Below are 14,673 nucleotides of genomic sequence, written 5' to 3' on the forward strand. Positions count from 1 at the left end.
GATGATGTGTAATCAGGTTGGCGACTCCTTAAGTTTTCCTCTAGTTTATTGCCAAGTATCTCCAAAACATTCCCATCAGCCTCTGATATACTTCATGCTTAGCACGCTAGCATGTTAGCAAGCTTTATGTGTGCATGTATACCTACCTACCTACCTACCTACCTACCTACCTACCTACCTACCTACCTACCTACCTACCTACCTACCTACCTACCTACCATCCATCCATCCATCCATCCATCCATCCATCCATCCATCCATCCATCCATCCAGTGTGCGACTACAATGGCTGCCTCTGTGGCTCATATCTATCTTGCTTAATTTAGCTCCAGCTTTATTAAATCTCTTTGAATATCACATTAAAAATCCTTTAATATGAGTTTGAAGTGGTGGACAATGAGGTTTTATGCATGTTGCTCAAAGGCAGCTAAATATTTCATCTAATTTCCTGTCATGTCTTTGACGTGTCACATATTTAACTGCCAGCGTCTTCATGTCAGTCTCTATTTCTGTCATCAAAATTGACATAACTGTAAATAACCTGTTTAAATCCAAGAAATGAATACATTCTCTCTTCTGTAGGCAGCATTTACATAAAAGATAACTGGCATCTTGCTTCAAATTTGTTGCGTGATTTTCTTTTTCTTTTTAATAGTCATTCTGTCAGAGGGGGATTTCACATGACTCATACACAAGTATATAAGACATGTAAACCCACATTTTGGTTTACTGTTCAATGGGAGTGACAGAGAGAGAGACAAATACAGAGGATGAGGAGGAGAAAGCCACAAGTTGCTGAAAGAGGAAGTGTTGTTGGTGTACTAAGGAGCAAGGTCAGTAACAACCTAACTACCATTATGGCAAACACACACACGCAAACGCAGACTTCCTGACAGCACCTCAGCTTAGATTAGCATCTCGATTCTCAGCCATAGTCGGCATGAAACAGCACCTGTTACATCCTGTTAAAAATCATAACGTCTCTGAAGAGATATGACAGATACTTCACTGTTCGTTCCAGCTGCCACACATCTGGACATTTTCTGTCTCTTGAAACTCGATGAACGCTCGTCCAGGTGCTGTGTTGTTTCAGGGAGTGTGAGAAAGTGAGAGAATCAGGGTTCAAAGTGCTCAATGTGTGTCCAGTCAGCATTTTTTTTTTGGTTTTGTTTCAGTGCAAGTACTATCTTAGAGATATTTTAAAGTATGACCAAAAAAAAAAAAAAAGTACTTAATTGTCCTTGTAATCCATTCTCCAAAACCTTCCAAAATCACAGAAATATCCATTTACAAGAGACCAGCAATGGTTGTAACAGCACCATGTTCACCAAGAAGGTGAAATGACCTCAGAGTCATGTGATCAGTTTCAAGCATGTTCACTTCCTTCTGGCTTTAAATGCAAGACTTCAGAACTGTGCGAGATTTTATAGCCAATACACTTATTTTCAGGTTAGAGAGTCATTTTTTGGGCCACATCCTTGTTTTGAGCAGAACTGATACTGTTGAAGTTTTACCGAGTAGTCTCTTAGGTAAAATGTGAGGCATTTAATCTTTGCTCATTTCAAACTCCCATGCTGCTACAGCTAATTAAACAATGGCTGGCAGGGGCAGGGGTGGTTGTAACACCTTTATAAAAGTGTTCCAGCTAACCCCATAATGAGAACTAAACACATTTTCTCTGTCCTACTCATTGTGTCAGCATGCAAAGGCAGTGGGTGATGAAAACTCATACTAAAAACCTGCATCAGATGAGGTGAGGCAGGAGATAAAGGTGCTTTGTGTCAATATCTGAGAGTTGTAATGCAAAAATTCAGTGGTTTACATGTGCTGAGATGAAAAGTGTTACAACCATCCCTGGTCTCCCTTACTGGCTTATGTAGTTAAGACTTGTGAATGAAACACTGCAGTTCAAATGCATAAAAGATTTCTTGAAACCAACCAGTGATCAGTGTCTCTGTCGCCCCCTGCAGGACAGCCTCAACTCACCAGCACTGATGTAAGTATGAGGATGATGAAACAGCCTTCAAGTCCAGTCCCAGGTTGAGGTTAATGCTAATCGTGATAGGGGTTGTTCATTACCAGACACCTAACATGTTAGCATTAGCTTCACTCTGGGAGATCTCACAGAAAAAACTGACCAAGGCCACCACAGGTACATCCAACACTGAAGCCATGATGCACGAACAGGCACAACAAGTGACTACACGCACACTGTGTCACTGCCATCAATGACCTTCTTGTGTCGAAATGAAGATGTCAAGATGATTTAAAGTTCTTCCCATGTCTTTGGTTCTTGTTTGGAGCAACATACATTTGGGCTGCAGCCTTTTCAACGGAAGCATGTGATTAAAAATGTAAACCCACATACTTACAGCAGCTAATTTGGCTCATTGCACCTTTTCTTAAACATGTTCAGGCTGACTCCTTTGTGATTTAACTGAGTATAGATTAAAGTTTACAGCACAGATCTGAGGATTAACAAATAGCAGTTTGGCTTTGAAGTAATACATCCTTGTAAATGTATCACTTACACCATTGTGTAAAGGAGCATTTTAGTATTCTGAAAGAAGTATTGCTACAAATACTGCACTTATTATATATTTTGACATTGAAAGTGACCAATATGATGAGACACTGTGTGTTTTTATTTTCTTTTTCTTTTTTTTCTTTCTTTTTTTTTAGACATATGGTTTTCATGATGTGATATTTAACAGCAGTTGTATAATGAGCTGAAGAGGATTCTCATTGCAATATATTAGTCATGGCAATTCAGACTGTAATAGATTATAATCTGCTCCATGTTGTGCTTAATTTTCCTATTGTGAATCCATTAACTCCACCAGAGATAACTACCTGAAATTGCAGCAATTAGAGACGAAGGAGGAAAAAAAAAATCTCAATAATATTTGTGAAGTGAAGTGAAGAATCCTCTGGCCTTTTCCTCCTTGGACAAACCTTTTGGTTAGTTGATAAATGCTTCAGACAAAAGGTGGATTCATATAGTTTCTGTGATATCTGTAATGTCTTATGTTTGGAATCTGCCTTGTATGCTGGAAGCGAATGCATGACAAACAAATAAAATCAATCATAAACATCTGATGTTTGCATATCTGAAGTTTGTTCTAGCAAAGTGAGACGTGTATAATTTTGCGTTTGCTTGAGAAGACATCTGTGCATCAGCTTTCTGTGTCGCCAGTGTCAATGAAACTCGAATCTTAATTGAATTATAAACATGAAAGATGTTGCCAGAACTTAGAGCACATGCACGGGAACACAGTCTGTTCCAGATAGAAATGCAGATATTATACATGCAGTGCAACCATCATTTGTGGTGCTCTAGTCTTGTGACAGAAGCCCTTTGAAATCTTTTAAACCACTTTGTCATCAGTTCGGAGTCCCAGAAAATGAGGGTATTACAGCCTCAGCTCCTTTAATGCAGAATATACTGGATTTTAAAGAAAATCCACCCACGCCCATCCCTCAGACAATGATTTCAGATGTATTGATCCAGACGGTAATAAAAATCATAACAATAAAATACAAAGCTTGGAATGTAGTGGAGGATTTCCCAAACTCATTTGATCACTGGGGAATTTACTCATGTTCAGACGTAGATGGACGTCTTCGTGGTCTGAGTCAGAGTCTGTGCGTGTCCTGTAGGTTCATTTAAGGTGATCACTGAGTCAGTTTTCACTCATCTTTCGATTTGTCACCACATCAGTGTTTCCCCCAAGATGGGGGGCCGTACGATCAATCAAATCTGTACTCTGTCATCCTAAACTTCCTCATATGGTTACTTCACAGAGGCAAATTAAAACTTTCAGACGGCTCTTTGAAAACTAAAATATCACCATTGTGTTTTTTATATATGCATGCTGACTTTATGAACAACATCCAAACATATATGCTGATCAATGAGTGATGATTTTCAGATTTTCATAAAATAAAAGAAATTGAATAGTTTATGTGGCCATTGTCTTAAAAACACAACCCTCCATAGCCTGGATGTGTGTTTAGGGTCATTGTCCTGCTGAAAAACAAATGATGGTCCCACAAAGCAAAGACTTGATGAGATGGCACGTCGCTGCAGAATGCTGTGGTAGCCACGGTGCTTCAGTGTCCCTCGTCCTGCTTCCTGCTTCACAGTGGCGTCTCAGATTTCCACTGGTCTAATGTTTCTTGTGCGTCTTAGCCCGAGCAGTTCTCGTCCTCTTGTTGTCTCCCTCAGCAGTGGTTTCCATGCAGAACTTTCTTCTCCCGACAGGTGATGTTGAGATATGTCTGCTATTTGAACTCTCGGATGTGCCGTAATTGGTGATCTCTGAGGCTGCTGACTGTAATGAACTTCTCAGATTCAGATTCAGATTGAGATTGAGATTCTGTTTTTTGTAGCAGTGCTCCATACAAAATAGATTTATAGATTAGAATAAAATTAGAAAGAAAGAACGAGAAGGAATATATATATATATATATAAAGGCAATATATTAAAAAAACAAACAAACAAACAGAGTATTAATACTAAGGATATATCCATCCATCCATTTTCTATACCTTCAAGCTTCTATAGCTTCAACGGGCGAGAGGCGGGGTACACCCTGAACCGGTCACCAGCCAATTGCAGGGCAACATGCAAAGATAGACAACCATTCACGCTCACACTTGCACCTAAGGGCAATTTTAGAGTCACCAATTAACCTAATGAGCATGTTTTTGGTCTGTGGGAGGAACCCACGGGGGAGAACCCACGCAAGCACGGGAAGAACATGCAAACTTCACACAGAAAGGCCCCACCCGGGGATCAAACCGGCAACCTTCTTGCTGTGAAGCACACGCACTACCTGCTTGCTCCACCGTGCCGCCACACTAAGGATATATGTAAATAAGAAATATACAACACAATAAGATAAAATGTACAGCAATAAAACAAATATATATATATACATATACTGAGCAATTGGATGTGCAAAATTGAAAAGGAAAATATATATTAGAATTACTATATATACTGAATATTGAATGTGCAAAATTGAATTAGATGTGCAGAAACTGAAATTGGAAAATCTACATCAGAACAGACAGTGACAGTGAAAGTCCAAGGGCTATTCAGAGGGAGGAGTTGCGTAGGTTGATGGCCACAGGCAGGAATGATTTCCTAGTGTAGTGTTCAGTCCTTAGTTTTGGTGGTATGAGTCTTTCGCTGAACGTACTCCTGTGCCTGGCCAGCACATCATGAAGTGGGTGTGAGACGTTGTCCATGATAGTCTGTAGCTTATTCAGCATCCTCCTCTCTGACACCACCGTCAGAGAGTCACACTCCATCCCCATAATGTCACTGGCCTTGCGGATCAGTTTGTTGAATCTGTTGGCGTCTGCCATCCTCAGCCTGCTGCCCCAGCACGCAACCAGTTTCATCATAGAGTTTGATGGTTTTTGCAGCTACAGTTGGAGGCACATTGAAAATTCTTGAAATTTTCCCGTTTGACTATGATTTGTGTCTTAAAGTAATGATGGACTGTCATTCCTCTTAGATATTTGAGCAGCTCTTGCTGTAATATCAATTACTCCACTAGTCCAGCAGGGCTGTTTACTGTATACCAGCACTGTGTCTGCACAACACAATGGATGGTCTCAAACTCATCGGAAGGCAAGAAATGCCACAAGTGGTCTTTTGAAGGCACATATGTGAACTGAAAACCATTCATGTGATGACCTCACAATGCTGGCTGAGAGCATGCACAGTGAACAGCGTGCAAAGCTGTCATCAAGGCCAAAGGAGGCCACTTTGTGCAAACTAAAATATTAAACGTATTCTGGTTTAACTTTTTTTTTTGTTCACTACATAATCACATAAATGTTCTTTCATAGTTTTAATGTCTCCAGTATCTATAATGTAGAAAATAAAAACAGTAAAAATAAAGAAAAAACATGGAATGAGAAGGTGTGTCCAAACTGTTGATTGGTACAATATAGAGTAGGTTCAATTGCAGGTGGAAAATTAGTTTAAAATCTATATTTTTAAGAAGTCTTATTTTGAAAAGTATACTAAAAAACTAGACATTTTTATTTTTAAAAAAGTAGATATATTCTAAAATGGTGTTATAAAAAACAAATCTGATCAAATTATCATGGGTAATAATCATTCATGCAAACTACAGTAAATTTCCAAATAAACAAAAACAGATATTTACCCAAATCAAGTCATTCAAAATCATAATCATACATCTGCCTCCAAAGGATTAACAATCTGTCCATCCTTTAACAGCCTTATTTCAGATGAGGGAAAACAACAAGTTTCCCTGTAAAGTACATACTTCATATACATATTAGAACTGAAAAAGTACTTTCACCATTTTTCTATATATTTTTTTTAATTAATTTTTAATAAAAAAGGTGTTTGGAGGACAAAACCAATCTCAATCATGTCCACCAAAGACACACCCCTTTTTTTTATTGATATTATCTTAATGTGAAGAGCTGAGAGAGGGCAGAAATAAAACTGTGCCATCCAGCCCAGGTCTCCCGTACGCATGAGCCTGCTGTATGGGCGGACCGGCCAGTCAGCTGATGACTTTCTATCCCACACAATCTCTGTCCTCCATACATGGATTTCGTCACACGGATGATTTTCTAGCCAATTACGCACAATGTGGAACATTTCATTCAACAGGAAGACTCGCAACTTGGTGGGATTTCGCTCAGGAATGTGTGCTCTGCGCGCACCTGGAGCCGCCGGAGACATGCAGAGGCAGCAGCTTTTAGCCCGTTTCCACTCTGTTTTATGATACTGAGCCGCGGTGGACCTGCCATTTATTCCTGTGATGGGGAGAATCACATGGAGCTGTGGAGCCGTCATCCTGCTGGCCATCATTTGCTCATGTCGTGCCGTCACTCTGGAGTCCATCCACTGGAGTAGCTCCAACGCAAAGTAAGTGGACGGAGCAGTTTCACATGAAGGACGTGGCTGCAACTTTCTGAGGCAGCTGTGTCATTTTAATGTGACCTGATTAATGAAGTTCATCAGATGAGGTACAATAACTGAACGGCAAATAGTGACAGGAGAGTTTTAATATTTCACACGAGCAGCTGTAACGCAGAGCCGAGACTATTTATAAAGCAGAAAATGCCAAATATTCTCTGCTTCCAGCTTTTCCAGTGTGAGGTTTCACATCACTGTAAATTAGAAAAGGGCTGCAACTAACAATTATTTTCATTATCGATGAATTTGCTGATCAGTTTCTCATTTTCTTCTTTATTTTGATCTATACGCTATCAGAAAAATGTGTGCGTCTGTTTACTGTCAATTAAGATGAAGAAAAGCAGGAAATCCTCACAACTAAGCAGCTGAAACCTTTTTTTTTATTATTGATTGACAATGATTGAGTCAAAATACAATTGATTAATCAACTCAAATCATTTCAGCTTTAAAATGAAATAGTGGGTTGTGGCCTGTTTCTCAAACAAAACAAGCAATTTGAAGATGCCGCCTCGTGCTTTTCTTAAGATGCGATGGGCCTTTTTCACTCTTCTCTGATTTCTAATTCTTAATTCACGTGATAATAAACAAATGAGCTTTTAGAGCATCTTCAACTACTACTGTCTTGTTAAAAAGCTGATTGGATCAAACAAAGAATGAAACAATGATGCTTCACTCTGTCTCACACTTCGTCTCCTCTCTCACCTCATCTCCCACACAGATTTAGTCCAGGTCAGGGTCTGGTCCTGTATCCTCAAATTGGGGACAAGATGGACATTGTGTGTCCCAGGTCAGATGCTTCCACTGGGGGACAGGAGGAGTTCTATAGAGTCTACCTGGTCTCCCGAAGTCAGATGGAAAGCTGCACCATAGACAAGACGGACACGCCCCTGCTGAACTGTGACAAACCTCACCGGGACGTGAAGTTCACCTTCAAGTTCCAGGAGTACAGCCCCAACCTGTGGGGTCTGGAGTTCCTCAAGGGGAGGGACTATTATATCACCTGTGAGTCACTGTGTGACAGCATGCTGTCTGAGTCTGTGTCTCCGAGCTGAATGAGCATGTGCAACACATTACAATCAGCAGAACGGAGACACAAGCTGCTGCTTCCTACAGGTGGAACAACGTTTGAATCAACGCTTTTCTGTGTTTTCCTCCTGGGAGGAAGAGGAAGCCACCGTCCTCGGCTCCCTCTCGATTTGTCAGTTTGCGTGAGAATCAAAAAAATGTGGCCTCGTTATTGGGCCGCTGTCGGTTAAACCAGCATCTTAGTGGCAAGCGATGCATGAGATAGAGAGCAAGTCTGACCATGTAGCCTCGTCCACCTCGCCGCGGTCTGACAGCACACTTCGCTCTGGCAGGCCAGTGTGATTCCAAGGGCTTACATGCCCCAAATCACACAAGGCTTTTACAGCATCAGGCAGATTTGATGGGAGCTTTCATGGCAACGTGGCTTGTGGCCTGTGAGATGTTGTTATCTGACCTAAATGCTTCTAACAAGTCTGTGTGTGTGTGTGTGTGTGTGTGTGTGTGTGTGTGTGTGTGACAGGGTGAACAAGAGTTCTTGCTGCATGTTTGTGTACATAGATGTGTGTTTAAGTTAATGTAAAAACTTTTTGTCCTCAAGCTGAAACGATCAGTCAGTTCAGTAAGAAAGTTAATCAACAATTTTGCTAATCAATTGATAGTTTAAGTTATTTATGATGGAAAAAAGGCAGAATATTGACAGCTTCCAGCTTCTTCCATATGAGTATTTGCTGTTTTTTTGTCTTATATGATAGTAAACCAAATATCTTTTGGATTTTGTTTAGCAGACAAACCACATAAACCACATAAATTAACTGATTATGATTTTGTGAAGACCTGGTTGCATCTTTTTGTTTTTTTATGTGATTATCTACATACTCTATGTAACGTTATAGTTTGTGCTATGCTTGTCTGCCTTTTCTTGCCTATCTGATGCAACATTCAGCAACTGGCTAAACCGTCTGCAAAGAAATCATAATGGAACTACGAACGGCTTGATCATGCCTGTGTTATGATGAACGCATGAAACCTGAACTTAAAACATTGAAAACAATTGTACTTTAATTTCTGCCTCCTGTCTCTGTGTATCAGCCACTTCTGCAGGCTCTCTGCAAGGTCTGGATAATACTAATGGAGGGGTGTGTAGAAGCAAATCCATGAAGCTGGTGCTGAGAGTCGGCCAAAGTAAGTACTCTGCATTCGTGTGCCAGCGTGCGTGCAAAGCCGAACGTGTGAATGAGAGAGACATGCAGCTATCTGACAAACCATGCTGAAGGAACAATAACAACAATAGTTTCATTCTGGTTATTATTGTAATGCAATAATATCGCTTCCTCTCTGGAGTTACTAAGTGGTCTGATAATCTCAATCTATTCAGTCTTTTGAAGAGAGATTGCCGTCATGAATTATCTCAAATCCTTAATTCCAACCGCTGGCAGCTTAGGGCCATCAGTATTATGTTGCATGTGATCATTGGGACTAGCTGTGGCAGCCAATGATCTTTTTTTCCCCTTGTATTAACATCAGAATAGCCAATGGTCCTTTCTTTTTCTTTTTTTTTTAATATCATTTTGTGCTCCTACCACACACATTAAGATTTAATGAAGCAGATTCTGAACATATTCCCTGCCATTACGTTAAATGTCCTGAGGATAAATCACTCTGAGGATAAATCACTCTGTGATACAATATTCACACAGGAACATGTATTTTTTTTTATTCGTACAATATCAATATCCTATTATGGTGGTGCTATAAGTCTCTTTATTGCAAGTAACCGTATATACTACAGAGGAAAGAAGCATTTAAAGCTACACAGATTCACACAAACTAAACAGATGCTGTGTTTATGTGTGTGTGTTGCTAAAAACTTTAAAAGCTAAGTCAGTTAAAGCCCCAAAATGTAAGTTTTTGACCTCAGCAATGTGAAGTATTATTCGTATAAATTATTCACAAGTTTGGATTAGAGATGAAAAATCAGCATCTTGTGTGTTTCTCAACTGATCATAACTGAAAATATGGGGCTGTTTTCCAGCTCTGTTTACAAACTCTATGTAAACAAACCTTTTATCAGCAACAGCAAACATTAATAACGCAGATGTAGTCGTAATCTCATGTTAATCTCTACATATACTGAACGTCCTGTCAACCAGTTTGGGAGTCATTGCAGTTTCCTGTTTTGTGTTTGCATTTTTGGGAGCGCTACAGCTTTTCGGTTTAGATCAGAATGTGTTTATCTGTACATTCATACTAAATGTGTAGCCAAATTGCATGAACACCAGTGGTGGGTGAACGCTAATGCACTGAAAGAAAACCAAAAGAAACTGAATTTAAAGGATTAGAGCTGGATTAACTCTGGAATATACAGAAATGTTGATTAATGGGTCAGAAATCGGTAAATGAAATTAGATAAAAATCCTGAATTCAATCTCTTGACAAGGAAATTCTGGGTCTATTTTATCCACAGTTTAGTCCAGCCATAGTTTGTGCATTTGCTGCTGTATCTGTTTGGGAAACTCATTTGTACACAGAAGTTAACACTGATCTATGGAGGTAATTTTTTTGAAGTGTTTTTCTGGCCTCCATATTTTCCTCCAAACTTCCACCTTCCTCTTACTTAAAGAGGCCCTTCAGCAATTTCACACTCCATAAAACTAAAGGACTTATGAGAGATTTCAGAAGCAGAAGAAGATCCATACTTACGTAAAAACTGTGTAAAAATACTCCATTACAAGCCCTGCACGAAATAGCCTACTGAAGTAAAAATACACAAATATTATCAGCAAAATGTCACAAAGTGAAATCAAAGTAAAAGTACTTGTTTCAGTGGTTCCTAACCTAGGGAACCCCTCAAAGGGTCACAAGATAAATCAGAAGAATTTTTTTTAAGGTTTTGCACATTTTTGTGGAGTATTGAATAATTTTATCTCTTTGGGCCTTGAATTAAAACCGTCTAAGAACTTCAGAGGGAAATGTCTCTCTGATGGAACTGCTAACAACTCATGACAGACATCTGAAATGTGACACGGGGGCCCAGCTGTGCATACAGCTGTTTTGTAGTGACTCAAGTGGAAATTAGGCTGTAAGCTGCTGGTTTAATCTTTAACAATGTGTTGTGTTTTATCACATTATTTATTTATGTAAAATCTTGATGTGAAAAGTAACTACAGCTCTAAATTGCATGAAGTGGGGTAGAAAGTACGAGCAGAAGTATAAAGTGGCATAAAATGAAAATACTCAAAGTAAAGTAAAAGTTTAGCAAAACTGCACTTAAGTACTTGAATGAACATACTTAGTAACTTCCCACCACTGTTAGAGCATCAGGGCCGTAAAGAGAAAAGATTCAAGCAGCAAAGTCTCTGAAATTCTGACTTTTAGTCTCGAGTGTAGACCAAACTCCTAAATATTTTATCTCACATATCCCACAATGCAGTTCTTTCAGTACACCCTCCCTGCCTGGTGAATGCCGTAAATGTATTCGGGTACATGCCCAAACTCCACGCTCCCACTCTGCAATGCAGGGTTTCTGTTTTTCCATTTTTTACCATTTTAATTCAACCTTTATTTAACCAGGAACTGTCTGAAGAAATCTCGAGAGAGATCTGGTCAAAATCACAGTTACATGAGACCCCAGAGAAAAATCTGAATTGGCTGCGTTCAGTTATCAATGTGTTGAAACTGAAAGCACTGGTGAGATTTTCCAGTCAACCAGAAAACAGTCACAGTCGTGACTCGGAACAAAACTCTGGTGTACTAATTAGGTCAGAAAATGGTTTCTCTTCCTCTTCTGTCATGTTTTCTTACCTGGATAGCACAAAATAATTAGCCAAAAAAAAACCCCCATATTCTTCTTTTTTTTGATTCACCAATGATTCACCAGTAGTTGCAGGACTCGTAAACCCATCTACACAGGGACGACAAAAACACCATGCAGTGAAGATGAGGAGATGAAAGGTGTGGTGCTAATAGCCATAAGTTGTGATTTTATGTCAACTGTCCTGCTTTATATTCCAGGCTCTTCAGATCCACCCTCAACTCTCCAGGAGTCCCCAACCAGATTCCCACCCACACGACCAAAATCCAAGGCCAAGGACCCCCCGAGGACAGAAGAGGATATAAAAAATGAAACTGGTATGAAGATGAGAATTCTGCCTGCGTGGGTGTACTATTAGCGCCTTGACACACATAGTTACAATCTTCACAATTAATTACACGTTTGCATATTTTAGCCTGTAAACTAGAAAGCGTACCCTTCAAGGTTAAGGCTGCCGTTAGTCTGTATTTTTTCAGTCTGTCCCCATGAAGATGCACAGGACACAAACACATACTATACTTTAGGCTTTGTAGGTTTTGGTAATTGTTACTCAAACAGAGTCAATAGAGTATTTGCTGCAGGGTGTTTTCAGCCATGAATATGTTGTTTGAGTGAATAAATGCCCATATCCATTACATTTAAGGAACATGTCACTGAGCGCAGCAGAGTGGCTCATTATTGTGTATTAATAGTTTAAAAAAAAAAAACTGTAGAGCTCTGCGGCGCACAGGATTAAGATAAAGCAGGCTTTGTCTACTCAGACAGACCTTGTTAGTGGGATCAGTTCATTGTTGGCTTTAGTCTTTTCATGGGATTTCTTCACAATAAAAAACAACTCGAATATAACCAGACGCATCCTTGAGCCTTATTGAGGTGATGAAGTTCTTTGTATTTTTAATGAATCTTTTAAAGTATGTCTTGGATGGCTGTCAGTGATTTAAGTCTTACATAATTTGAGGTAAAGCGACAAACATGCAAAAAACTAGTATACTGCATTCCTTCAGCTCACAAATGTTACTGCTTTGCTCTGGAAAGGGATGATTTTCTCCTACCTCTCACATCAGAGGATCCCAAGAATCTGCATGTGGAAAATGTAGAAAATAATGACAAATGTATAAAAGTTGCACACATACAGTTTGCCGTGTCCCAAATCCAGACTGATTCTAAGCGGGGTTTTAGAAAATAGAGACAAAGTGAAATAGACCCAAACCAGACAGCATGCAGACTAAATTCAGTCTTTTTCTTTTTTTGAGTGTGCTGTTGATAGACACCATTTTCCCACAATGCAGCGCACAAAGGAAATGGAGCAGCTCACAGCTGAGAAGAATTATAATAAATTGTCGGTGGTGGTGACACAGCTTCAAAAAAAAAAATCTTGGAAAACAGAAGAATCAGTATTCAATCTTGGAAAAAAACATTTCGATGACTATTTGTGAAGTTTAATCGGCTGCAGCTTTCCCAAAATTGCAGTTTGACTGACAACCGAGATCACACACGCTGTATCATTTCCAAAGTATGTTAATGTTTTTGTATACTCGCTGCTGAAACAGTATACGTCTTTGCTACTCTGTAGAAAGAGTGAAGTTTAGATCTGGGACACAGTGCTTACACTCAGATCTTCCCTGATTGTGACTCAGTGGCCATTCAGTGCCAAAGAAAAACACCAGGCTGTTTAACAGTAAGACACTAAAGATTAGAACATGTTCTGACTGTTTTTTCATGTTAACACACACTGATCAGGCTGTACCAGAGCATAAACAGTGTTTTAACTCCGTGTCCTGATTCACTCTTTCATCTCAGTGTCTCTGAGCTTCTTCCTGCCTCTCCTCTGTTTCTCATGGCAGACACGGCCTCAGAAACAGGACAAACAAACCCCAGTGGCAGCGGTGGCTCTGAGCCAGGACTGTTCATGTGGGTTGTCTCCGGCTGTGTGATCCTCCTGCTGGTCATCGTAATTGTGCTGGCCGTGCTGTGGAGGTACCGTCGCCGTCGCTGCGTCCCAGATAACCAGCAGTCTGCCTCCGTGTCCCTCAACACTTTGGCCGTGCCGAAGCGGGACAGCATCAGCAGCGAGAACAACGGCTCAGACCGCAGCGATGTTGTGCTTCCTCTGCGGGCTTCTGACAGCATGATCTGCCGTCATTATGAGCGCGTGAGCAGAGACTACGGGCCCCCTGTGTACATAGTTCAGGAGATAACACCCCAGAGTCCCACCAACATCTACTACAAAGTCTAACGATTGCTCCTCTGAAGCCAGAAGAACTTAAACTTCAACTGTTGCGGACAAACTCAGGCCACAGTCAATGACCCAACACTTGGTTGTGCAGATTGCAGTGGATGCGTGGGGCTGATCTGAGAGCTGTTGCCTGGGCCAGATGTTGGCGTTATCCTTGTGTCACACTGAACCAAGTGCACAATATACTGTTGAACCATTTTTCTTTCTTGATGTATTGAAGAGACAATCTGAGAAGAAAGTGACGTGTCAAAACACTCACTCAGCAGTTGTGTTCAGTTTGTTTGGAAGCCTGCAGCAAACACCAGTGATGGATTGTAACTAAGTACATTTACTCTAGTACTGTACTTAAGTACAATTTTGAAGTATCCGACACTTTATTCTTCCACTGCGTTAACACATGAACCTATGAAGAACTTTGAGGATTGATGCATTGTAAGAAACTAACTACCCAACAGTAAGTACAGTTTGAGGTTAATTGATAAGTCAATTATCAAAAAAAAAAAAAAAAATCAGAGACAGTTTTGATTAATTACTGATTAATTGTTTGAGTCATTTTTCATGCACAAAGAGGTTGAAAAAGTTCAAGGTTTGTCATAATTTGCTGCCTTTTGAGGTTTCTACTC

General features: G+C 40.0%; 1 protein-coding gene across 1 annotated transcript; it reads left to right on the forward strand.

The window, feature by feature from the left end:
- Positions 1–6,621: 6,621 nt before the first annotated feature.
- LOC139333001 (ephrin-B2a-like) lies at positions 6,622–14,440 on the forward strand. The gene is made up of 5 exons (XM_070965232.1): positions 6,622–6,926; positions 7,696–7,979; positions 9,093–9,185; positions 12,015–12,131; positions 13,659–14,440. Exons 1-5 carry the CDS (start codon positions 6,820–6,822, stop codon positions 14,048–14,050), a joined length of 993 nt encoding a protein of 330 aa, XP_070821333.1. The 5' UTR covers positions 6,622–6,819; the 3' UTR covers positions 14,051–14,440.
- The last annotated feature ends 233 nt before the right edge of the window (positions 14,441–14,673 follow it).

This window comes from Chaetodon trifascialis, chromosome 1, assembly GCF_039877785.1.
Source record: "Chaetodon trifascialis isolate fChaTrf1 chromosome 1, fChaTrf1.hap1, whole genome shotgun sequence".
Classification (NCBI taxonomy): domain Eukaryota; kingdom Metazoa; phylum Chordata; class Actinopteri; order Chaetodontiformes; family Chaetodontidae; genus Chaetodon; species Chaetodon trifascialis.